Below are 25338 nucleotides of genomic sequence, written 5' to 3'. Positions count from 1 at the left end.
TCACCAGTATTTTCCCTTCAGAGTCCGACCACCTCAGAGTGAGTTAAGCATTTACCTGTCTTGGAACCCAAAGCCACTGTTCCCCCTCCAATCCCTGGACCCATCACGGAGTTTGGGGGTTATGATGAGCTATGTTCCTTTTAGTGCTTGAAACAAAGCATTCATTCTCCTCCTTTAATGTCTAATCACCTCAACTGATTTTTAGGAATTGAAAATTTGTAATCCTTAGAGATTTTTTTCCCCCTTAAAGACTTAAAGTCTTTCATTCAATTCCTGGCCCTGAGTGAGTTCACAGACTTAAGTCTCTGTGAAGGAGTGGGAGGTCAGGTAACCCTGTGGAAGAACCCTTCACGGCACGTGAAGATGATGATCTTGGCTTTCGCCAAAAAGGTCTGTGGCCATTTACTGAACGAAAATACAGAAACCTACAGGGGGACTCATCTAGTTACAGATACTCTGCAAAATCTCTACCTTGCCCTTACGACCATGGAGCTGGAGTTGTTACGGTAGGAAGGGCTAAGTGGAAGCCACTGGAACACTTCCTGTATGCCGTAACTGTCAATTGAAAGCAACACTGAAGGATGACAGAAGATGCCATCCCCGTATGTGCCACTTTTTGGAATAAGGGCTATCTTGAGCTAAAGGGACTTGAGAAACAGCAGGTGCCCCAGGTTACTCTCTCTCTTACTTCCTGAAAGCAGGAGGTGAAACTCCAAGTAAAGACACCCTCCCTGTCCCTCATTCTTATCACGAGATGGGGAGGCAAGGCCGAGGGAATCTGTACAGGCCTTGTTAAAATAATCCTTATCTTCCTTTGGTCCTCCCATATATTTTAGGTACTTTGCCACAACTGACTCTTTGTTCAATCCATAATACAGTTAGGTTTTGCTACTTCTTTAGGTCTTAGTTTCTTGTGGACATGCCCATGTATGCTTTTCTCTTATTTATTTTGTGTTACTTCAATCATCAGGCCTAGCCAGAGACCCTACAAGAGTAAAATTTTGCCTCTCTTGTTACTGTATCTTTGAAGGAACTTCAAGGTTTCTTCCACCATTAGGCTACAGGGGAGTGCCTCAGGAAAACAGGCAGCATGTGTATCTAAGGCTAATTACCGCCTAGCACTGGAGACAACCATTACTGGGACAATGGCAGGGACACCTACCAGAGGACTGCTGCACATACACGGCTGTGGACTCACAGAAGACCCCTGCTGCTTGTCGGGGAGAGCATGAACTAGAATGAGACTGGAATTCTTTTCTCTGGCTACAAGGATCAGCTTTTATCAACTTCTTGGATACATGATCTTTTCCCTTAATAGAAGACGCCCTTCAAATTATGGCAGAAACCAATGGGAGCCATTTATTTTAGACATTTATTCCACAAACAAGTTTTTCAAGAAGACATCTAAGTGAACACTGATACAAAATAATAAACCGACACCCATTTGCACTGGGTCTTGGAATGCATTCAGAGGCAGAGGCTTACAGTTTTACAAGTTACTCAGACACTTCTTTAGCTGGGGCTGCCCCGGCTCCCTCACAGGTGAGTCTTGTCTGTCATCGAGCTCCAGACCTCCGACAGAGGCTTCCCTTCACTTCAACTACTTGCCACTGGCTATTGAGGTGCCTGGGGTGCTGCCTGCCTGCGGACCATGAAGGACTTGCCCTTTCTCCTTCCCAAACAAGCTCCTGGGCTGACTTTGCTGTCACAGCATACCTTCCCTTTCTTGAAGCATGAAATGGATTTGGCATGGCCAGATGTGGCAAGCACAGGCAAGCCGGGCCGGCAGCCTGGCCTTTAACCTCTTTGGCATCTATACCACACTCCCCAGCCTCATGAAACATTAGAGCCGGAGCAACTTAGTAATCAAGCTCAACTTCTCTTCAGATGAGGAGCAGAGGCCCAGAGAGGCTATGATGTGTCAAATAACACTCATTAAGTAATGATAAGACTAAAAGGCTCTTTCAGCCTCTGGTCTCATGCTCATTCCACCGAAGTAGGCTGCCCTGAGCTTTTTATGTGTGAGGTTTTCCTCTTTAAAAAACTGTTTTTTTCCAGATGAATGAATTAGGTTGAATGCATAACATCACTGGTAAGAACTGGAGGTATCTGTGGCAGTAACAAAGCAAGCCTAGGTAGGACATACAAGCCCAGTTTCCAAAATGCCTTCGATGATAGTGAAAAAAATGTCAATTTATACTGCTTTTCAAAAACAGGATTTGACACAATTTCCAAAGAAATAAGACAAAATTAAATAAATATAGTTTGGGGCAGTTGGTTGAGGTGGGCTGTAAGTTTTGTTAAGCTTTCCAGCAGCCAGAACAAAGAGAGAAAAAGCAGCTTAAGTTATAAAAATCACAGTGTTTGTAATACATACATACAGATCTACACACATATATAGACATATGTGTGTGTGTATATATATATATGTATGTATGTATACTGCACTTAGGATCAAAGCTTTCCTTGGTACTGAGATCTAGAAAAAAACCTTTTTCTATGAATCTTCATAAAGGCAATGCTATGTGGTAAAAAAGACACATTGATGAGAACACGGTTGTTCATTCTGACTTACATGTACCGGGTGAAAAAAGATAAAATGCAGAGAGACAAGTAGTGTTGGTCTAGAATGGCGGGTAGACCTTCTATTTCTTCAGAACAAAGTTCATCAAACGCCCAGACAGCCCATTTACAATTAGGAAAAGCGGTAGAGGAACTCAAATTCCACCTCAGCTTGCTCCCAGGCATATGAGAATTAAATACAATCAGTTTGTCCCACTAGAGAAGGAACGTGTCTCGACCCTTTCCTGCCACTGGGGAGGTTGATGTGAAGGTACAGAATATGATTCCAGGCAACTTAGCAAAACTCTTCTGCAAGTGAAGGTGATGTTCTCATGACTGAGCTCCTGGCCTTTTCTAACGGCCATAGTGTAAGTGGCCCTACCTTTTGCTGTGATACTTCCTCTGTCAAACTGTGAGTTCCTTGAGTCCAGGCACCATGCCCCTTCGTTCCTTTTTTTTTTTTTGAGACAGAGTCTTGCTCTGTCACCAGGCTGGAGTGTAGTGGCGTGATCTTGGCTCACTTCAACCTCCGCCTCCTGGGTTCAAGCGATTCTCCTGCCTCAGCCTATCAAGTAGCTGAGATTACAAGCCTCCACCACCACACTTGGCTAATTTTTGTTTTTTTTGAGACGGAGTTTCGCTCTTGTTACCCAGGCTGGAGTGCAATGGCGCGATCTCGGCTCACCGCAACCTCCGCCTCCTGGGTTCAGGCAATTCTCCTGCCTCAGCCTCCTGAGTAGCTCGGATTACAGGCATGTGCCACCATGCCCAGCTACTTTTTTGTATTTTTAGTAGAGACGGTGTTTCACCATGTTGACCAGGATGGTCTCGATCGCTTGACCTCGTGATCCACCCACCTCGGCCTCCCAAAGTGCTGGGATTACAGGTTTGAGCCACTGCGCCCGGCTTTTTTTTTTTTTTTTTTTTTAAGTAGAGAGACAGGGTTTCACCTTGTTGCTCAGGATGGTTTTGATCTCTTGACCTCATGAGCTTCCTGCCTCAGCCTCCCAAAGTGCTGGGATTACAGGCGTAAGCCATCACACCTGGCCCTCTTCGTTCCTTTCTGTATCCCTCACTGTGGCTAGAACATGGCCTTACATGTAACAGTGCTTCATATTTATGAATAAGTCATCTACTTTCCTGAATCATGCTTCAATATAGTATCAATCCTGTGTACATATTACTAAGTGGTGATTTCTATTAATGTGCATCTTCGCTAAAGCTGGAATTCCAGAACATCTACACAATATAAACACAAGCCCACTGGCACCACACACATCTTACTGTGCTAGGCACACTACCAACATGGAACTGTACTTAGCATTAGAAATCTATAATTTAGACGACACAGAAAAATCAACCTATTGAGATGTGATCATAACATTTCCAACAAACATAAATCAGAAACATTTAGCAATGTTTACCTGAGTCACCTGCCTTCCAACAGGCCACACCCTATTCCGGCACCATAAATTAATTTTTTTCTACAGCGCCTATCCTCCTAGGTACTTTGATGAACAAGTTTCAAAAGACTGAAACATACTGAAAGGAAAAATGTCATCTCCAGATGGCTTCAAATAAGAGCATTTGACAAGAAACGGAGAGATAAGAACAAAATAATCACCTACAAACAGCCCTGACTCTGGTTCTCTTTCCACTAAACTTGTGATGTCTCCCTTGCCAAACAAAGCAAAGCCACCCTGGGTTACCTACATACTAAGGGAATAAATGTCACTGGCTCCATCCTGAAGCAACTGCCCCTGGAAAATCAAATTCCTGGGTTTCATCTGTAACTTCAAAAGTGAAGTAACCATCCCCCATCACAACTTTTCCTTCAGTGTTTACTGGGTTACTCCAGGGGGTTCTCAAAGAGATTTTCCAGATGAACAGGTAAATGAGGAAAACAAAAACAGTGTTCTGGATTCAAGTTTTTAAAAATGTTCGCACTTTTCACCCAGTGAGCTCTAGAATTGTGTGACTTGGGAAGTTATAGTTAGGTTTTTGATGTGCAGAACAGGGACTAGAAGCCTCAGGAATAGAGACTGGGAGATTCAACAGCAGGCCCTGAGAGTGCTGGTCTGAACTGAGGTGGCTCTCTGATCCACAGCAGTCCAAAGAAGTCCAACCAGTCTTAGAAATGTTTCAGGTGTCTATTACCTCTTCCCTATTCCCTTAAAGTTTTAGAAACACTATTAAAATATTACACTGCAGCGTGGGGGTGGGAGGTACAAAATGTCCCAACATACCAGTCACGTTCTAGGTAAGAGTCAGAGAAGTTAGAGGATAGAACTAGAAAGTGTCTGAAGCTTTGCTTTGCTTTAGTAAGACATACCACGAACAGGCCTCCTACTCCATCTGAGAAGGGCACAGTAATTCAGAAGAGGCCAGGAGGAGCACCCAGAGCAACTGAGAGGTAAGTGCAGGGCTATAAGAAACAGTACAAGGACCTGGGATTACTTATAGGCCGGAGAAGCAGCAGCCAAGGGGACTGAAGTCTTCAGGTACAGAAAAGGATGAGGAGTGAAGAACTGCTTCTCATCTCCATGGAGGGCAAGGCATTAGTAACAGGATTTTAGTGACAATACAGGGATTCTGCCCTAGCTATTTGGATCAACTTCTTGACATGAAAAAAGGTACACTGTGACAGACTTCTGAGGAAAGCTATAAAATCTTCACTCTTCTTTTGTGGATATCTTCAAAACCAAGATGGATTTGATGTAGTTCTGATCAGACTCCTCAAAGTTCTACTCAAATGTGAGAATCTTATCAAGTTGCATCCAGGATCTCATGGAGTAGGTTACAACAACAAAAAAACTTTTGGCATTTTTTATATCCTTGAAAACAACTGTCAACCACATGGAAGGATCTTGAATGTTGCCAAACTTAGCAATCCAGTTGCAGTGGCCTCAACATACTGAAGAGTATTTTATTCTAAACTCAGACAATGTATCTTCTCCACATTCTTTAAGGAGAAGCTGAGACATAGAAGAGGAGGAACAGACTGATCAAGTTAGAGGCAGAGGTGAGAAGAGGATGAAAATGTCTAGTTTATTTACATTCTCAAGTTTATCTTGGGAATTACACTCCATAGCTAAGAAAAAATTGCTTCCAAGAATGAGATTAGGGTAGGATGGCTAAAGCGGCATCTAGGAAGAGAAGATCATCATCAAAAAGTTTTCCTAAATTCATCAGTCTTTCCCTTATGTGGGTTCTCAGGGCAATACAGAGATGGAGGGTGCGGCAGAGGCTTTTCTCTCACATGAACTTCCCGGTGTTTGGTAAGAACAGAACTCTTACTGAAACGTTTGCCACACTGAGCACATCCATACGGCTTCTCTCCAGTGTGTATTCTCCGATGTTCTCGGAATCTTGTACAGTTATTGAAACTTTTTTCACAGTCCACACACTTGTAGGGATTCTCCCCAGTGTGGACTCTCCGGTGGGCACTGAAATGAGAACTGTTGGTGAAGCTTTTCCCACACTCTCCACACTGATATGGCTTCTCACCAGTGTGGGTTCTCTGATGTATAATAAGACTAGAACTTTGACTAAAGCATTTTCCACACTCTCCACATCTGTAGGGTTTCTCTCCTGTGTGGATTCTCTGGTGGGCACCAAAATTTGAGGAATCATTAAAGCTTTTCCCACAGTCAAGACATTTAAAAGGTTTTTCTCCTGTGTGGATTCTTTGGTGTCTGATCAGGCTCCTGCTTCTACCAAAGCACTTTCCACAGACACCACACTTGTAAGGATTCTCCTTGTGGTGGGTCATCCGGCACATCAGACGAGTGCTCCTTCCAAAGCTTTCTCCGTATTTGAGAAGTCTGTAGGGTCTCTTCCCCACAAAAGGCCTCTGATGCACAACGGCTTTCCCTAAATCTCTAGGCTGAGACATCGGTTTTCCCTGTCTAATTCCTTGAAGATTTTCCCATTGTCTTCCTGAGATGCATTCCCTTTTACGATATTTGCTGGGGTCAGTATTCTGGGAAACAACTATTTTAGACTTTTCCATTAATGCCCTATGCTGTTCCATGTCCTTATATACTATCTGTGTTGGATCCTCCTTGATGCTACTTCCAATTTCAAAATCTGAAAAAACAAAAGACAATACAAATTTCATGCAAGTCTGATATTAACATCAACAACCTGGCCTGCAAGGCTTGATCAGTTATGATCTCCACACACTTCTCTAGTCTCAGATCCTGTGACTCTTCCCTGATTCATTCTACTGTATTTCTTTTCATTCATAAATAGGCCAATAACAGCCAGTACAGAGTAGGCCTTCAGAAACGTTTCCTGCATTATAATCCAAGCCATGATTCCTCATCCATATCCCAACTGACATGGGGGCAACCTGGCTTATCTCCCTGAAGTTCACTCTAATTCATCCTATTTTCATTATTTCACCTCTATACTAAAGTATACTACACCACACTGGTCTTTAGAATCTGGCCAAGTCCAAGTTCCTCGAGAGACTTGAGGAACTAAATTTTTCTATGTATATAATCATATCCCAACCAAGAATGCTTTTTTCTCAAATGTTCTTCTTTCTTTATTTTTCAGGCTGTCCCATAAACCACACTAACCGAAATCTTAATTCTCACTGTTCCCCAAATTGGAATTATTTTCTCACGCTTTTCATCTACATTCCATGTTCACTACTGGGTACATCTTGGATCCAGATTTTCTGTGAAGTTTTCAGGACAGAGAGTGTGACATGGTAAGAGAGACAAGCTTTGGAATTACACAGCTCTGGGTCTCGTCCCATCTTGGTCAGTTATTAACTTTTATTATGGAAAATTCAAACACACAGAAAAGTCTGGAGAATAGTATGCATAAAAAGCTCCCACGAACCACTTAACTACATTTAACTATGACCTATGCATGGCCAAGCCCATTTTATTTCTTCCCCTCACACTCTCTGCTCCCTCCACCCAGACTACTTTGAAGCCATTTCTAGACATCACATTATTTCATCCATAAACATTTCACAAGCTATGCAGCTTAGGCTCAATCCAGGCTGATTTGATTACCAAACCCTTATTCTTAAGCATCTGCCTTCCTGCCTTGTTTCTATTGCCAGTTTCAACATTACTTTCCTTTTACACATTCAGTGGGAACCACAGATAACTCTCAATCCCAAGTGGGGAGGCATGGAATGGGGAGAGGAGGGCACCATCAATCTAGTCACTTAAATAAAAAGCCCTAATGATTCCATCTTTCATTTATTAGTACTTTTTTTTGTCACCCAGGCTGGAATGCAGTGACATGATCATAGCTCACTGCAGCCTTGACCTCCCAGGCTCAAGTGATCCTCCAACCTCAGGCCCTCAAGTTGCTGGAATTACAGGAGCACACCACCACACCCAGCTAACTTTTTAGTTTTTGTAGAGATGGGGTCTATGTTGCCCTGGCTGGTCTCAAACTCCTGCGCTCAAGTGATCCTCCCACCTTGGCTTCTCAAAGTGTTAGGATTACAGGTGTGGGCCCCCACACCTGCCTGTCAGTACTTCTTTTGAAGTTTTCTGATTGAGTCCAACATTGTTCTGGGATTTGGAGGAAGACACAGTCTAGCAGTTGGCTCAGAGGAGCTTGATAATTTGATGATAGGTCTGGAGCTTATCTTAAAAACGATTCACAAGGACTTTGTTTCCAGAGTTATTAAAGCCAGGATTCTATAGGACTTAATTCAAGCCTTCACACTATAATTTTCCATATTTATACTAAACTGGAGTCACTTGCTTCAATAAACTAGTCCTGAATTATCCCACATATTCAACTGATTCCTGGGGGCTTAATGTAGTATTATGGGAAGGTGGAGCTCCTGTCCTACAGGAGCTCACTGTGTCTGGGAGATCTTACGTACAAAGTGTTCAGAGAGAGACAAAGTATGAGAGGTAAGAGAGAATTTGGACATGGAGATATGTAGAGCCAAAGACATTCAAGGTAGAGGGAACATCACAAGCTAATGTCTGGATGTCAAAAGGCTTGAAGTGTGTAGTAAGTAGCCAGTAGTTTTGCTTTGAATAAGCATAGAGTTGAGGAAGAAAATACTAACATGTAGGCTAGAAGAATAAGATGAGCTCAGATCAAAAATGGCTGTGAAACCTTAGTAAAAGTATGGGTGGGGTGGGGAAAACTGGTTTGGAGGCTTTTACAACAGTCTAGGCAAGAGAGAGAGAAGACTGAACTAGACAGTGGCTAATGGTAACTGAAGAGGGGACAGACAGACGTGACAGTCTACAATAGTTGACAAAACATGTCATCTGCATGGATGTTAATGATGAGCAAGGTGTCAAGATAATCTCTAAAGTTTTTCAGTCTGGATGAGAGCAGGAGACCACAGGGAAGAACCATGGTGTGTTAAGGAAGAGGGTGATGTTAGTTTTGAACATCTTAAGCCTGAGTTACTAGTGAGAGGCCCACGAGGGCATAAATCAGTGGGAAAAATGCAGGTGGAGCTCAGGACCAGAATAGTCTCTCATGTTCATGTCTCTATCTTTTTTGTCTTGCACACCACACATAACTGTAAAATGTTATTGTTTTGTGCTTACTGACACACTTCCTTCATCCAAGTTTTTTCTCATGTGTAATTCCGAGTTTTTCTTCCCCATGGTATTTCCAGGAGATACAAAACACTGTCTGACCCATACCGACAAAACCAAGGCTGAGATCCCAAGGACTGAGTTACTCTAATGTGAGTTTCTCCTTTGGATAGAAGAACTATGAGAACAGGAACTGTTTTTTTCAGATGGAGCCTTACTCTGTTGCCCAGGCTGGAGGGCAGTGGCACAATCTTGGCTCACTGCAAACTGCCTCTGGGGTTCAAGTGATTCTCCTGCCTCAGCCTCCTGAGTAGCTGGGATTACAGGTGCCCACCACCATGCCTGGCTAGTTTTTGTATTTTTAGTAGAGACAGGGTTTCACCATGTTGGCCAGGCTGGTCTTGAACTCCTGACCCCAGGTGACCCACCTGCCTCAGCCTCCCAAAGTGCTGGGGTTACAGGTGTGAGCCATCATGACTGGCCAGGAACTGTTTTATTCATTGCTATGTCCCCTGTTCAAGTAGCACAGGGACGCAAACATTTGTTGAATGAAAGAATATTCATGAGCTATGGCCAAGATATACTGATTTTTCAGTAAATAATACTTACTCCTCTTTTAGACTAAAACTCCTACCAAATGGTAAGGTTTTGCACCTTACCATTTGGGCTCTGCAGCAGACCTACCTGGATGTCCCTGGAATTCTGGCTCTTGTACAATTTCCTCCTCACTCATTCTTTCACTGCAAGAGTCTTCTATTACTGCCTCTTGTGAGGTCTCTTCAGGTTCCCAGCCTGTAGGTTCCTGGGGTTCAACCTCAATACCCTCTCTTTCTTGCCTTGAAGGTGATGGGACTTCTTCTAGGGTGCTGGGGGAAGAAGCAGGTGCCCGAGAGTTAATCAGGGCATCCATCTCCTTGTAGAATGCACAGGACTCTAGCACGTGGCCATTTTTCACCTTGCGGTAACTCTTCTGAAGGCTTTTGAACTTGGTTCGGCACTGTTCTGGTGTCCGAAGGAAGCCACACTCTCGAAGTTGTTCCGCTACAGCCCCATACAATTTGCTCTTCCGATGACAGGCTTGAAGTGCTTCGTAAAACCGAGTCTCACGGAGGATATCAAGAAAAGTCTTGGTTTCTTCATAGCCCCAGTGCACACCTGCCATTCGGGAATAAGGTTCACAATACAAAAAATAAAAAGTCTGTAGCCTCTATACCAGGCATCCCCAAACTACGGCCCGAGGGCTGCATGCGGTCCCCTGACGCCGTTTATCCGGTCCTCCGCTGCACTTCAGGAAGGGGCACCTCTTTCATTGGTGGTCAGGGAGAGGAGCACAGTATGTGGCGGCCCTCCAACGGTCTGAGGGACAGTGAACTGGCCACCTGTGTAAAAAGTTTGGGGACGCCTGCTCTATACTATATGCATTACAAAAATGTAGAGGTTAAAAAAAAACCCAATCACAGTGGCAATAGGAACTACCATATGCATAGGAATAAGCTTTGCAAGAAATGAGAAAGTCTGTATAAAAATGTGCAATATCATAAAACTAGGAAAAAAATGATGAGACACTGTTTATAAATAGGAAGACTCAAATTGTAAGATACCATTTCTCATATGATTCTATAGTCAAAATCTCAATCGGATTTTTAAAATCAAAATTGGTAAACTAATCTCAAAGCTTATTTGGAAGAATAAAAATGCAGTCCCCCAAATCTGCCACTGCTATGGTGATTAACTAAATGATTTAGTTCTCTAAAAGTGCCTTTCCAAAGTGGTTAAGAATAATGACTAGAACTTCCAATGGGAACTTTCCCCTCAAATTTCCTAGCACTCCTGTAACCCATCTTCCTTGAAGAGCAGAACTATGTTCAGAGTAGTTTTTCGATGTCATTGAGTGTTCTACTTTGAGATCAAATGATCTGCAAGACAAGATTATGTTCTGCATTTATAGCAGAATAAAACTTTTCAGGGCATGTCTAAATATAATTTATAAGACATGCTTTTTGTATGTTTTGTAATCTATAGTGGGAAAAATATCCTCTATCTTACCAGGTGGCTCTTCCAGGCCTATGACTGGATTCCCATACTTGAGACCTCCCCAAGAGTCCCAGCCTGTTTATGGATTTTCTGATTGGTGAGACCTGTCTAGGCATAATGCTTCTTCCCATCTTAGCAGATGTTTATTTATTTTTTTTAGACAGAATCTCTCTTGCCAAGGCTGGACTGCAGTGGCATGATCATGGCTCACTGAAGCCTTAACTCCTGGGCTCAAGTGATCCTCTCGCTTCAGCCTCCTGAGTAGCTGGGACTACAGGAGTGTGCCACCACACCTGGCTGTTTTATTTTTTGTAGAGACCGAGTCTCGCTGTGTTGCCCAGGCTGCTCTCGAATTCCTGGCCTCAAGGTGGCCTACCAGCTCAGTCTCCTGAAGTGCTAGAATTCCAGGTATGAACCACTGCATCCAGCCAGTTTCTTTTGAACAGGGGTAGTCATGAATACGTTCCTTAGCCTGATTTCGTTTTCCATTCTATGTAAGAATTTATAGGCTGGGTGTGGTGGCTCACACCTGCAATCCCAGCATTTTGGGTGGCCAAGGTGGGCAGATCATTTGAGGCTGGGAGTTTGAGACCAGCCAGGTGTGGCTAAGTTTTGGTGGTGGTGGGCGCCTGTAAGCATAGCTACTCAGGAGGCTGAGGCAGGAGAATTGCTTGAACCCATACAGGAGGCAGAGGCTGCGGTGAGCTGAGATTGTGCCACTACACTACAGCCTGGGCGACAGAGTGAGACACTGCCTCAAAAAAAAAAAAAAAAAAAAAAAAAAAAAGAATTTATCTCTAGCTGGAGTAAAGAAACATTACTAATAACAGTGATACCAGGCAATGCTGTATTTTATTTTAGCATTTTCACAGTGCCTTCCATTTATATGATCCTATTTAACGCTAATAACAACCCTACAAGGTATTCGTAGTCATATATTTTACAGATGAGAAAATAGAAGCTTAAAGTAGTTAAGTGATGTGTCTACTGTCGCACAGTTATTAACGGGTGATTTAATTCTGCATGTCTGAGTCATGAAATGTTTAATACCAGTTTTCTTTTGCATGTTCTCTGCCTTTTTAATTTTAATATCTCTGTATTATATCTAAGATGGATCTCTTATAAGCAATTAATGTCTGATAATCTTAGCTTTTTAAGTTTGTAATTAATGATATATTTGGATTTATATCTTATTTTTTTTCAATCTGACTAATCTATTTTGTATTCTTTTTTCTCTTCTTTCTTGTCTTCTTTTAGATTAAGGAAAAAAGTTTATTTCATTTTTAACTCTCTTTGAACCTGTTACATAATTTTTTACTGGTTATTTTAGATAATGTAATAATGCCCATTTGACTTATTACAATCCAATATAATTGATTGCTTTATGCCAATTATCAGATAATAACAGACCCTGAGAACCCTTTAACTCCAATTATCTTCCTTCCACAAAGACCCAAATACTCAAAATCCATGCTGTGCTCTAAAGTGAAAATGACCCCTCCATCACTGCTTGGAGCTGTCACTCTGATGCCCTGGGGGCAGCATCTGAGAGCACTTCAGTTATGTGGCCACTGGACAGTGAAAGTGGCGAGGTGTGTGTGACAGCACCCCCTGGGTTTAGTCACTTCTGGTCTACTCCTTTTTCCACAAGAGCACACATCTGTTTTCTTACCAGATAAAAAAGCACAATTCTTACCACTTAGGTTCTGAAACAAGACAGGGGCACCACGGATTTCAGACTTGCGGATAAATTCAATGCCTATTTCATCACCATCCGAATCTTCTGCGGCTTCCTCCTCCTCCACCAAGCTGATGTGTTCCTTAGCACTGATGGCAATTCTCTTCAGTCTGGGGAGCGGTATCATCTCCTTTGGTTTATCAGTGGATGAAGCATGGGCTGCAGGGTTCAACAAAGCATCCATGTCCTCAAAGAAGGCGCAGGGTTCTAGCATGTGGCCATTTCTCACCTTTCGATAGCTTTTCTGGAGACTTTTGAACTTGGTTCGACACTGTTCTGGGGTTCGAAGGAAGCCACATTCTCGCAACCACTCAGCCACAGCACCATATACCTGGCTATTTCGGGGACAGGCTTGAAGTGTTTCATAAAAGCGAGACTCTTTAAGAATTGCCAGGAAAGTCTTCGTTTCCTCATAGCTCCAATGCACACCTGCTATCTTCTCATCTTCTAAACCCCACTGCTGCTGCTCTCTCCATGTTTTTCCTGCACTTCTTGCAGGGACCTGAATAGTATGAACTGACTTTTCCTTGATGTAGTTGCTTCGTAGGGTACTTCTCTTACTAGAGGAATGCAGACCTAGAGTCCATGGCTCCTTTCTCTGTTCCAACCGGGTTATCCTGTTAGATGTAGACACTGTACTTCCTGTAGGAAAATAAATATATTTCATGGTGGATATAGAAGTCATTACTGCATGCCTCAATCTTCTGCTGTCGCATGCTCTCCTGGGCTGCTTGTTCACACCCAGACCTTCCTCAACTGTGACACTGCTTTACTTTTACATGACTTCCTTGGTACAAACTTCTACTAACTTACATATTTTACTTCTCATGTATGCACCATTTCTTTTCTTACCTAGTTCTTACAGAAAAGCTTTTAAGGGTAAGAATATATATTTTTAACCTTTGATTTTCTCTTAGTGGGTAACACTGTGTTAGGTTCAAGGTATGCTCCTATTCAGTATTTGTTAGTTAAAAAATAAAGCATTATCTCTTCCCTACAACTCCTCCATGCCCACGCCAACATACATATACATATACACACTGGAAATATAAGAGATGAGAAGTCAAGAATTTTTTTGTTATATTATATTACAAAGCTATAGTAATCAAGACAGTATGGTACTGGCATGAAAACAGACACAAAGACCAGTGGAAGAGAATAGAAATCCATGCATATATGGCTAAATAAACTTTAATAGAGTGCCAAGAACACATCACTAGGAAAAGGTCATCTTTTCAATAAATGGTGCTGGGAAAACTGAATATCCAGATGCAAAAGAAACTGGACCCCTATCTTATATGAGTCACAAAAATGAACTCAAAATGGATTAAGCCTTAAATGTAAGACCTGAAACCATAAATCTCCAGAAGAAAACACAGGGGATAAAGCTGCTTGACACGGGTCTTGGCAATAATTTTTTTGGATATGACATCAAAGCACAGGCAATGAAAGCAAAAATAAATGAGTGGGACTACATCAAACTACAAAGCTTCTGTACAGCAAAAAAACCTAATCCAAAACAACAACAACAAAACAGTCAACAAAGTGATGAAACAATCTATGGAACAGAAGATTTGCAAACCACTTATCTGCTACGGGGTCATTATCTAAAATACACAAGGAACGCCTACAATTCAGTAGCAAAACAACAACAAACTAAACAATATCATTAAAAAATAAGCAAAGGACATGAATAGACATTTTCCCGAAGAAGACATACAAATGGCAAGTAGATACATGAAAAGGTACTCAACATCACTAATCATCAGGGCAATGCAAACCAAGGCCACAACGAGATATCACGTTTCAGAATGTCTATCATCAAGGAGACAAAATAAGCAGTGTTGGTGAGAAGAAAATGAAACCTCTGAATACTGTTGGCAGGGCTGTGAATTGGGAAGAGTCATCATGGAAAAGAGTGCAGAGGTTCCACAGAAAACTAAAAATAGAATTACCATATGATCCAGTAATCCTGCTACTGAGTATATATGCAAAGGAATTAAAATCAGTATGCCAAAGAGGTACTACCATGTTAACTGCAGCATTATTCATATATAGCTAAGATATGGAAACAACCAGGAGGCTGAATGGATAAAGAAAACGTGGTCTAGGTGGGATGCAGTGGCTCACACCTGTAATCCCTTTGGGAGGCCGAGGAGGGCGGATTATGAGGTCAGGAGTTTGAGGCCAGCCTGGCCAACACAGTGAAACCCTGTCTCTACTACAATACGAAAAATTAGCAGGGCATGGTGGCGGGCACCTGTAATCCAGCTACTTGGGAGGCTGAGGCAGGAGACTCACTTGAACCTGGGAGGCAGAGGTTGCAGTGACCTGAGATTGCGCCACATCGACAGTGCGAGACTCCATCTCAAAAAAAAAAAGTGGTCTATATACAAAATGGAATACTATTCCACCTTAAAAACGAAGAAAATTCTGCCTTTTGCAACAATGTGGATGGTGGACATCACGTTAACTAAGGTAAGCCAGGCACAGAAAAGACATATATCACATATCTCACTTTTTTGGCGGAATCTAAAAGTCCAACTAATAGAAGTAGAGAGTAGAACGTAGTTACCAGAAGCTGGGGGAGGGGAAGGGAGGATGGGGAAAGTAGAGATTTGATCAAAGGGTGCAAAATTTCAGTTAGATGGAAGGAATAAACTTTAGTAATCTATTATATAGAGTAGTGACTATAACATGTAGTAATGCTTTGTCTATTTCAAAATTGCTAAAAGAGTCGATTTATTTTTTGAGAGAGTCTCACTCTGTTGCTCAGGCTGGAGTGCAGTGGCACAATCTTGACTCGCTATAACCTCTGCCTCAGCCTCCAAGTAGCTGGGATTACAGGTGCCTGCCACCACACCCGGCTAATTTCAAATTTTTAGTAGAGAAGGCATTTGCCACATTGGCTAGGCTGGTCTCAAACTCCTGACCTCAGGTGATCTGCCTGCTTCAGGCTTCCAAAGTGCTGGGATGTGTACAGGTGTGAGCCACTGTGACTGGCCTAAAAGAGTAGATTTTAAATATTTTCACCATGGGAAAATAAGTATGTGAGATGATGGGTTTTTGTTTTTTTTGAGACAAAGTCTTGCTCTGTCGCCCAGGCTGGAGTGCAGTGTCTCGATCTCAGCTCACTGCAACTTCCGCGTCTTGGGTTCAAGTGGTTCTCCTGCCTCAGCCTCCTGAGTACCTGGGACGTGGTTTAACTAGGTTGGCCAGGTTGCTCTCGAACTCCTAACCTCAGGCGATCCACCTGCCTCGGCCTGCCAAAGTGCTGGGTTTACAGGTGTGAGACACTGCACCTGGCTGAGGTGATGGATTTATTAATTAGCTTGATTTAGTAACTCCTCAATGTGAACATGTATCAAAACATCACACTGTACCCCACAAACATATATAATTATTATCTGTCAATTAAAAAAAGACAAATGATAACAAGGTTGTGGAGAAAAGGGAATCCTTGTGCACCGCTGGTGGGATGTAAGCAGGTACAGCCATTACGGAAAACATTAGGAAGGCTCCTCAAAAAATCAGAACTACAATATGATCCAGCAATCCCATTTATATTACATATCCCAAGGAGACAAAATCAGCGTCTTGAAGAGACAGCTGCACTCCTGTGTTCACTGCAGCATTATTCACAAGAGTCCAGACATGGAAACAACCCAAGTATCTGTTGACAAATGAATGAAAATATAGGAAAAAAAATATAATGGAGTACTAGTCAGTCATAAAAAAGGAGGAGGCCGGGCACAGTGACTCATGCCTGTAATCCCAGAACTTTGGGAGGCTGAGGTAGGTGGATCACAAGGTCAGGAGTTCGAGACCGGCCTGACCAACATGGTGAAACCCTGCTTCTGCTAAAAATACAAAAATTAGCCAGGGCTGGTGACAGGCGCCTGTAGTCTCAGCTACTCAGGAGGCTGAGGCAGGAGAATTGCTTGAATCTGGGAGGTGGAGGTTGCAGTGAGCTGAGATTGCGCCACTGCACTCCAGCCTGGGTGACAGAGCAAGACTCCATCTCAAAACAAAAATAAGAAGGAAATTATGCCATCTGTGACAACACAGATGAACTTGGAGGGCACTGTGCTAAGTTAGGTAAACCAGACAGAGAAAGACTAATACGATCTCACATGTGGAATCTAAAATCCTGAGCTTGCAGAAACAGAGAGGAGAACAGTGGTTGCCAGGGGCTTGGGTAAGGGGAGATATTGGTCAAAAGGTATAAGCTTTTGGTTATAAGATTAATAAATTCTAATTATACAGCATGATGGTTACAGTTAATAATGCTATAGTGTATACTTGAAGTTTACTAAGAGAGTAGATCTTAAATGTTCTCAACATGCATGTACACAACTATGTATGGTGATGGATGTGTTAACTCAAATACGGTAATTATTTTACAACGTATATGTACATAAAATCAAGTTGTAATATGGCATTCTTAAATATACACAATTTTATTTGTACATATATATGTAGATATATTTTTTTGTTTTTTGTTTTTTTTTTTTTTGAGACAGAGTTTTACTCTTGTTGACCAGGCTTGAGTGCAATGGTGTGATCTTGGCTCATCGCAACCTCCACCTCCTGGGTTCAAGCTATTCTCCTGCCTCAGCCTTCCAAGTCCCAAGTAGCTGAGATTACAGGCATGTGCCACCATGCTCAGCTAATTTTGTATTTTTAGTAGAGATGGGGTTTCACCATGTTGGTCAGGCTTGTGTTGAACTCCTGACCTTGGGCGATCTGCCTGCTTTGGCCCTGCAAAGTGCTAGGATTACAGGGGTGAGCCACTGCACCTGGCCTTATTTGCATGTATTTAATAAATATTAAATTTATTTATACCCCAATAAAGCTGAAAAAAAGTTTGGCAGAAGAACCTAATTTTCAAACAAAAACTTACAGGAACCCACAAATACATATATCAAAGAAATAAAATCCAGTTGTTTTGCTTAAGGAGGTTGTAGGTGGGGCAAAAAAAGCCTTATAACTTATTATAGCTTTGTGGTCCTGAGACACATAAAAGATGTCTTTCTCCTCAAAAGAGACTGAAAGCCACTCTTCCATTACATGAAGGGGAAAAATAATCTGTGACTTCACATTTGAAAATTATTGGTACAGATACATTTTCATAAGTATTTATTGAAAACAAAATATTTCATTAATGAAATATTTCATTAATTTAAAAAAGAACTTCTGGAGACATTTTGGTAAGGTTAATAGGAAAGAGTTGTTAAGAATAGAAAGCAAATTGAGAATTTGCTAGCTTAGAATACAAAAAGAGATGAACATGTTGTAAATTTGAATCCTAGCTATGTTGCTTACTTTCCTTTTTGATCAGGGAAAGTTTCTTAAGCTCTCTAAGCCTCAGTTTCCTAGGGAGTAATACCATTTACTGTACTATCCCATTTTATAGAATAGAAAAATGATAGTCATATATAACTCCTCTCTAATGTCTTAATCACTAAATTATGATTTTTTTACTGGAAGAAGGAATGGGTGAGGGAAGAGAACCTGGCTACTTGATTACACTAGACAATCCTTAGAGATCCTTTAAGTGTTAACATTTATACCTATCTTCTAATCAGTAGAAATGAATATATTAGAAAGCCCCAAGTCTTTCATTTGGAAAGGGAAGGAGTCCTTACCCAGGGAGACCACGTTCCCAATGTTCTCCTTCCTGAAATCCCGGTAGAGGCCCCTGTGGGCAGGAATCTGATGCACACTCTTTTTGTAGGAAAAGCCTCTTGCCACGTGGACATCTTTCACAGGTTCCTGTAACGACACTAACACCAGTGACTACCAAGATAACTGCACAGGTCTTCAGAGGATGAACAATCATGGATGAGGCAGAGAGGGACCCTAAAGAAGAACTGAAATCAAGGAACAAGTGGATAGTATGTGCCAAATGAAGCAGAAGACAAAGAATCATAAAATGACAAGATAAGCAAGATGATCCAGCAAGAAGTCTCATTACTCGGAAGACTGAGTCTCATCTTTCTGGGAAAAGGAATAAAGGGGAAAAAGTCTCTTGTGGGGAGTATAAAAATCTGAGGACAGTGAAGGCACAGAAAGGCACTGTGCTAAACACCCTAATAAGGAAGGCCAGAGAAGATAATTACGGCCAGGCATGGTGGCTTACATCTGTAATCCCGGCACTTTCGGAGGCCGAGGCAAGCAGGTCACTTGAGGTCAGGAGTTTGAGACCAGCCTGGCCAACATGGTAAAATACCATCTTTACTAAAAATACTAAAACTTAGCTGGGTGTGGTGGCATGCACTTGTGATCCCAGCTACTCAGGAGTCTGAGGCAGGAGATTCACTTGAACTTGGGAGGTGAAGGTGGTTGCAGTGAGCTGAGATCGCACCATTGCACTCCAGCGTGGGTGACAGAGTGAGACTCCATTACACACACACAAAAAAGACAATGACAATTACAATGTACCTGGGACCCAGTAGGAAGCCGTGTGGTTGTCATTTCCTGATCTAGGATGTTCCATTCATCAGCAAGGGCAGGAACCCAGGGAGAAGGCCGAGCTGTAAGAATAGAAAGAAATGATTAGCATTCCGGGCTTTGACCCTTTAATTCATGTGGTCTCTTTTCAAGAGATGGGTATGTATTGAAACACCAGCAAATATAAATTGACCATTTTCTCTGTGAGTTCAGAACAATGCCCAAAACCACAGTATCCTAAAGCTGGGATCACAACCTTGACTGCTTTCTGGGGGGTAAGCAGGTAAAGTACAAGATTGAAGGGGGCCAGGAAAGGACTGTAGGAACTGGAGAGCACATACCTGATTGAAAGGGCACAGCCAGTGCTCAGGTCCTGCTCATGTCTCAGTGTTAGAATATGGCTCTGGTACAGCCAGAGCTTCTCCTTTTTCTTTCTTTCTTGAGGCAAGGGTCTGGCTCTGCTGTGCAGGCTGGGGTGCTGCGGTGTGACCATAGTTCACTGCAGCCTCCAACTCCGAGGTTCAGGTGATCCTCCCAAAGTGCTGGGATTACAGGTGTAAGCCACGGCACTTGACCCTACCTTTTTTCCAGAGAAGCCAGAAATCTAAACTTTATGTGAAATCTCAGAAGTCTTAAACTTTGATAATTAAAATCAAACACAAAACCCTCAAACAGAAACTCTTTATAGGGGTTACAGTCTGACTTGGCATGCAAGTTACCAGCTTGCAATCTCTAGTATAAATGAATCGCCCATGAGTGAATATTGTCCTAAGAAATGAGCATATAGATACACGGTAATGGACACTATAGGCAAACATACCCCTCCAAGGGTGGAAGAAAGATATATAAATTTACATATAGCATTAATCTGTGGTCTAACTTCTTCCCTGGAACATCTTAGGAAAACATCAAGAATAACTATCACTTGTGACCAATAATTCAAAAGCTTGCTCCACTACTTTCTACAGAAGGAAATCAAGTCATTTCCTTGGAAACATTGTATTCACTGAGGCACACATGGCTGAAATTAAAGAGTTTCCTTAAATTCACCTTTCTGAGGTATCTAGCCCTCAAATTTTGTCCTTCATTCCCCCAAATTAGTACTCAACTTTTCCACTTTCGGAATTCCTTATCACTCTGGGATTGCAAAACCCAGTAACAGCGTGAATAGGTATTTAGCAGACTTAAGCTTATCAGGTAAAGTCGCTGGGGCCATCTAATCCATGTGAGCAAGGGAGCTTTGATGCTAATGAACACACTCTGGGTGATTCACAAACCACAAACATTTGCAATGCATTCCATCATAATATGAATTTGGGGAGGCATAAAAAAGTAGAGTATAGTAAGTAGTTCCAAATCTTGCCTCTCAGTAAAGGGCTGTATAAGTCAGACAAACTTGAGGTTTAAAAATAATTGTGCCATTCTGGGAAAAAGGAAACTAACATTTATTGAGCACTATTATGCACTGGCTCCTTTATGCTGTCTCATTTAATCTCCACTAATGGCCTTGCTACTTCCCTTTTAGAGATGAGAGGACCGGGCGTGGAGAGGCTCACTCCCGTAATCCCAGCACTTTGGGAGGCCAAGGCAGGCAGATCACCTGCGGTCAGGAGTTCAAGACCATCCTGGCCAACATGGTGAAACCTCGTCTCTACTAAAAATACAAATATTAGCTAGGCATGATGGCACATGCCTGTAATCCCAACTATTTGGGAGACTGAGGCACGAGAATCGCTTGAACCCGGGAGGTGGAGGTTGTGGTGAGCCAAGATCATGCTACTGCACTCCAGCTTGGGTGACAGAGCGATCCTCCACCTCAAAGAAAAAAAAAGTGAAATAAAGATGAGAGAATGGAAAGTTTAAGAAGTATCCTGACCAAGACCACATAGATAAAAAATGGCAGAGCTAGGTTCTGAATCTAGGTCTTTCTGGGTCTAAAGCCTAAGCTCTTAGCCTCTGTGCATTAATGCTCCTTTTCATATTATTTGCCTAAGATCACAGAGAAAGGGTGGCAGAGACAAGATGTAAGACTTTTGACAGAAGGTCCAGTGATCTTTCCATTCTTCTAAGTCTGAGATGAAGCCACACTTCAAGAGATGGAGAGATCACTGTGGACTGAGAAGGACAGCATATGCATTTCCTAGTATTGGACCTGATTCATTAATGTGCAGGGTAGTTATGAATGTCAGTGGTCCCTGCTCTGTGAAGTCTTCATGTTTATCTCTCTCGTATGCCACTTCTGTGATGCCTTGAATCAAATTTTGAACACAAATGTCTTGTTCCCTTCCAAAAGGCTTTTTGACTTTACATATAGTTAGCCAAGAGCGCATACACATGGCGGGACTAAAAAACACAAGATGATTATAGAATGCAGACTTTATTTTATTTTATTTTTTTTAGAGAAATGGGTTTGTCTCATTATGTTGCCCAGGCTGAACTTGAACTCCTGGCTTCAAGAGCTCCTCCTGCCTTGGCCTCCCGAAGTGTTGGGATTACGGAGTGGGATTATTGGAGAGTTTGAATAACACCACAAGATCTCAAAGCTGGCCCAGGCAATCTAAGTTTCCCCAGTTTGGATTCATTTATTTATTTATTTTTTGAGACAGCGTCTCACTCTGTCACCCAGGCTGAAAATACAGTGGTGTGATCATGGCTCACTGAAGCCTCAACCTCTTGTGCTCAAGCAATCCTCCTGTCTCAGCCTCCTGAATAGCTGGGACCAGGTGAATAGGTGTATGCCCTCATACCCTGCTAATTTTTTTTTTTGCAATTTTGTAGAGACTGGGTTTTCCCATGTTGCCCAGGCTCACTTTCCATCTTAACATCTGTTTTTACTTACATTGCACATGTTCCTAATTCTTGAAGTGAATGAAGCCTTTCTTCTTCAATACACTTACTTCAAATATGTATCTAGGGGGCCCTCCACTGAGCATTCACAGTGTTGGGGGTACCGTAGAAATCTGCCCCAGCTTCTGCACTGGGCATGCTCGAGCCTTCCCTCTTACCATTCTTGGGTAAGGGCCGATATTCTCGCTTTCGGTTCAGCTGTTCCTGGTGTCCTGAGTGGAGGCTTCCGGCTTCCTCTCGAGACACCACCCTGGATTGGGTCTCCACCTGTTCTGGCTGGAAGTCTGCCACCTCCCACACTGCTCCAAGTGGGGCATGCTTCTCTGGGTGCACAGGGCTGCTGACCTGGGAAAGGAAGTCAATACCATAAGAGGGAGTAAAACAGGCCCACATCAGGGCAAAATTCTCCCAGGAAAGACATCAAAGAAGGACAGAGACATGAGAAGAAATGAAAATTCCACTCTCTATTCCCAATGGAGTCGCTGAGAGCGCTGGGCTGAGAGTACTGTCCAGCAGTTTGGATATAAGGGAACAGAAGAGTATTCTTTTTTCTTTTTGAGACAGAGTTTCACTCTTGTTGCCCAGGATGGAGTGCAATGGCACGATCTTGGCTCACTGCAACCTCTGCCTCCCAGGTTCAAGCGATTCTCCTGGCTCAACCTCCCAAGTAGCTGGGATTATAGGCATGCACCAACATGTCCGGCTAATGTCGTATTTTTTCAATAGATATGGGGTTTCACTATGTTGGTCAGACTGGTCTTGAACTCCTGACCTCAGGTGATCAACCCACCTCTGCCTCCCAAAGTGCTGGGATTACAGGCATGAGCCACCACGCTTGGCCAAAATAGTCTTTACTAATAAACAGAGGGGGCAATCTGTCAGGAGTGAAAGACAGAGCCTCCTTGCTAGAATAGATATTTGACTCCTTATGTCTGTTAAATTCGCAGAGAAGTAAAAGTTACCAGGACATGAACACGTTCACTAGTGAAGTGAAAACTTATAAAAATTAATCCCCTTATCTGTCTATCCCTGACCAACACAGCAACCTGCTGATATAGATCAGCAATGCAAGTCCAGTGCAAGGTGAAACTGCAAATCTTGCAAATGCTGCTGGATTCCACGAGATTCATGAAAGGGAGGTTGAAGAACAACTAGAAGGGCATGCAAGCCACTGAGAAACGAAGATGTGGCAGTTAAGACTGGAGAAGAGTGACAGAAATGATGGCATGAGAGCACTTCAGAAGACACTCAGTGGAATAGTAAATGCTTGGAGAGGGGTCTGGGATTACAGGTGATGTCTTTTTTTTTGAAGGGGGAGCAGAATAGCCTTTTTTGATCAAAATGTATTAAGTGAACCTCTGTGAAGCAAAACTACATTGTTCTCTCATATTGTTTTAGTGCAAACATGCCAAAGATGAAATCAAATGCTTAGGTGAAAAATGTTGGGTTCCAATTGCAAGATCGTATTTTAACCAAAGCTTTTGTTTTTGTATTTCATTTGCATTTGTAATTCTGATCCCCTTTTAAGTAGATTCACTTAAGAGTGAAAAGACCTCCCTTAAAGGGTCTTTTATTACTACGATGTACCTTTTATTACTACGATGTATCTTTCTCTGAAGAACACTTCTTTCTGCAATACATCCCTACCCACGTCTTTCCCATTCCTTTTTCTAAGTACAAAAATGTGGAAAATCCTCTCTCACCTGCTGCCTTAGTCTTCCAGTCTCTTTCTCCAAACGCACTACCAGGGCCACAGCTTCCTCTCCACTTTGCGGACACTGCTTCTGCACCCAAGCCTGAATCTTCTCAGGTAAAATGGTGAGAAACTGCTCAATCACCAGCAGCTCAAGTATCTGCTCCTTGGAACGCATTTCTGGCTTTAGCCACCGGCAGCAAAGTTCCCAGAGTTTACTGAAAGCTTCATGGGGTCCAGTCACATCCTCATAACAGAATTGCCTGAAGCATTTGCGGAAGGTCTCGGAGCTATCCGACCCTTCCAGAATGGGCTCTGATGCCCACTCGGGGTCCTTTTCCATCTTCATTATTAGGCATCCCTCAACCTCCAGGGGTGCGTCGATCTGAGAGTCGAGGGCTACAGCCATGCTGCAGCCCAGGGGTCAACTTCACGTCTAGCTCAAGGTGGGGGCCCAAAGAAGACTCCAAGCGCTTTCTACTTAATGTTCCTGGGAGTGTGGTGAGATAGGCAGGTAAAAACGGCCGGGTCAGCAGGAACAGGGTACTTCAGGCTGATTAATCAAATCTATCCCAGGCCCTTGAAAAGGTGAATGTATACCCTAAGATGCAAAAGCCCAGCCTCTTCTCCAAACAAGATGTGACCCCGCAATGTGGTTTTCCGGGGTGCATCCCTTTTCGTGCAAAGTCGAAACCGAGAGGCTGGAAGAGTGGGAGAAAAAGGAGCAGGTTAAGGAAAGGATGGGCGGAGGCGGACGGCGGGCCGGGAGGGGGTGTGTCCGCTACCCCGGGGTCGGGCTCCGAGAGGCTAGGCCCCGAGTGGGTGGGGCCGGATGTGCAGGCCCCGCCCGGTGCCGGGTTCCGTTCTCGGGTCACGGTCGCACGCCCAGGCCGCTGCCGAGGCCGCTGCGGGTGCCGCTCTGGGTTGGCGGAGTCCGAAAGCGGCACCGGGCTCTTCGGGCCCACGGCGGCCCCGACAGTCCTCAGGAAACCTGTGCCCGCCGAGGAAAGGCTGCAAAAACCGTTCCGCCGCAGGGGAGAGGAGCCGCGGGCCGAAGCCAGACCTCGCAGGGGGCGGCGGCCGGCTCCTTGCGTTCGGCCTCGTCCACTCGGCCTGCGGAGAGCGCGGGGTGCGCTGGGAGCCGCGGCCACGCATGCGCCGCCCGCCACGGAGCGCCGCGGGGTCTGCGAGAGGCGTCCTCGCGGGCGAGGGGCTGGGCAGGCGGGCGGGGCGGGGTGTGGTGGACTCTCGCGAGAGCAGCCGGCACGGCGGTTCGGCGCTGAAGGATTTGAGGACCGTGGAGGGGAGCGGAGGGTACTCCCTAGGCGGAGGGACACAGAGGCACTCGAGGACACCGGCCGTCAGAGGCGGTGGAACAGCATGGCCGCGGGAGGCGAGTCCCGCTTCAGGCGGAGAATCCTGAGGTGGAGGAGCATCCGGTCACCGATGCCTGGCTGCCGAGGAAG

General features: G+C 43.6%; 1 protein-coding gene across 1 annotated transcript; it reads right to left on the bottom strand.

The window, feature by feature from the left end:
- ZKSCAN2 (zinc finger with KRAB and SCAN domains 2) lies at positions 1–25015 on the bottom strand. The gene is made up of 7 exons (XM_010340800.3): positions 23883–25015; positions 22338–22524; positions 19324–19415; positions 18528–18654; positions 12838–13521; positions 9792–10262; positions 1–6651 (listed from the first exon to the last, which is right to left on the bottom strand). The coding sequence occupies exons 1-7, from the start codon at positions 24279–24281 to the stop codon at positions 5729–5731; spliced, it is 2883 nt and encodes a 960-aa protein (XP_010339102.1). The 5' UTR covers positions 24282–25015; the 3' UTR covers positions 1–5728.
- Between the last annotated feature and the right edge of the window lie 323 nt (positions 25016–25338).

This window comes from Saimiri boliviensis, chromosome 12 (assembly GCF_048565385.1).
Source record: "Saimiri boliviensis isolate mSaiBol1 chromosome 12, mSaiBol1.pri, whole genome shotgun sequence".
Classification (NCBI taxonomy): domain Eukaryota; kingdom Metazoa; phylum Chordata; class Mammalia; order Primates; family Cebidae; genus Saimiri; species Saimiri boliviensis.
The sequence above is the reverse complement of the archived record's forward strand: the minus strand, read 5'-3'. Positions and strand labels throughout refer to the sequence as shown.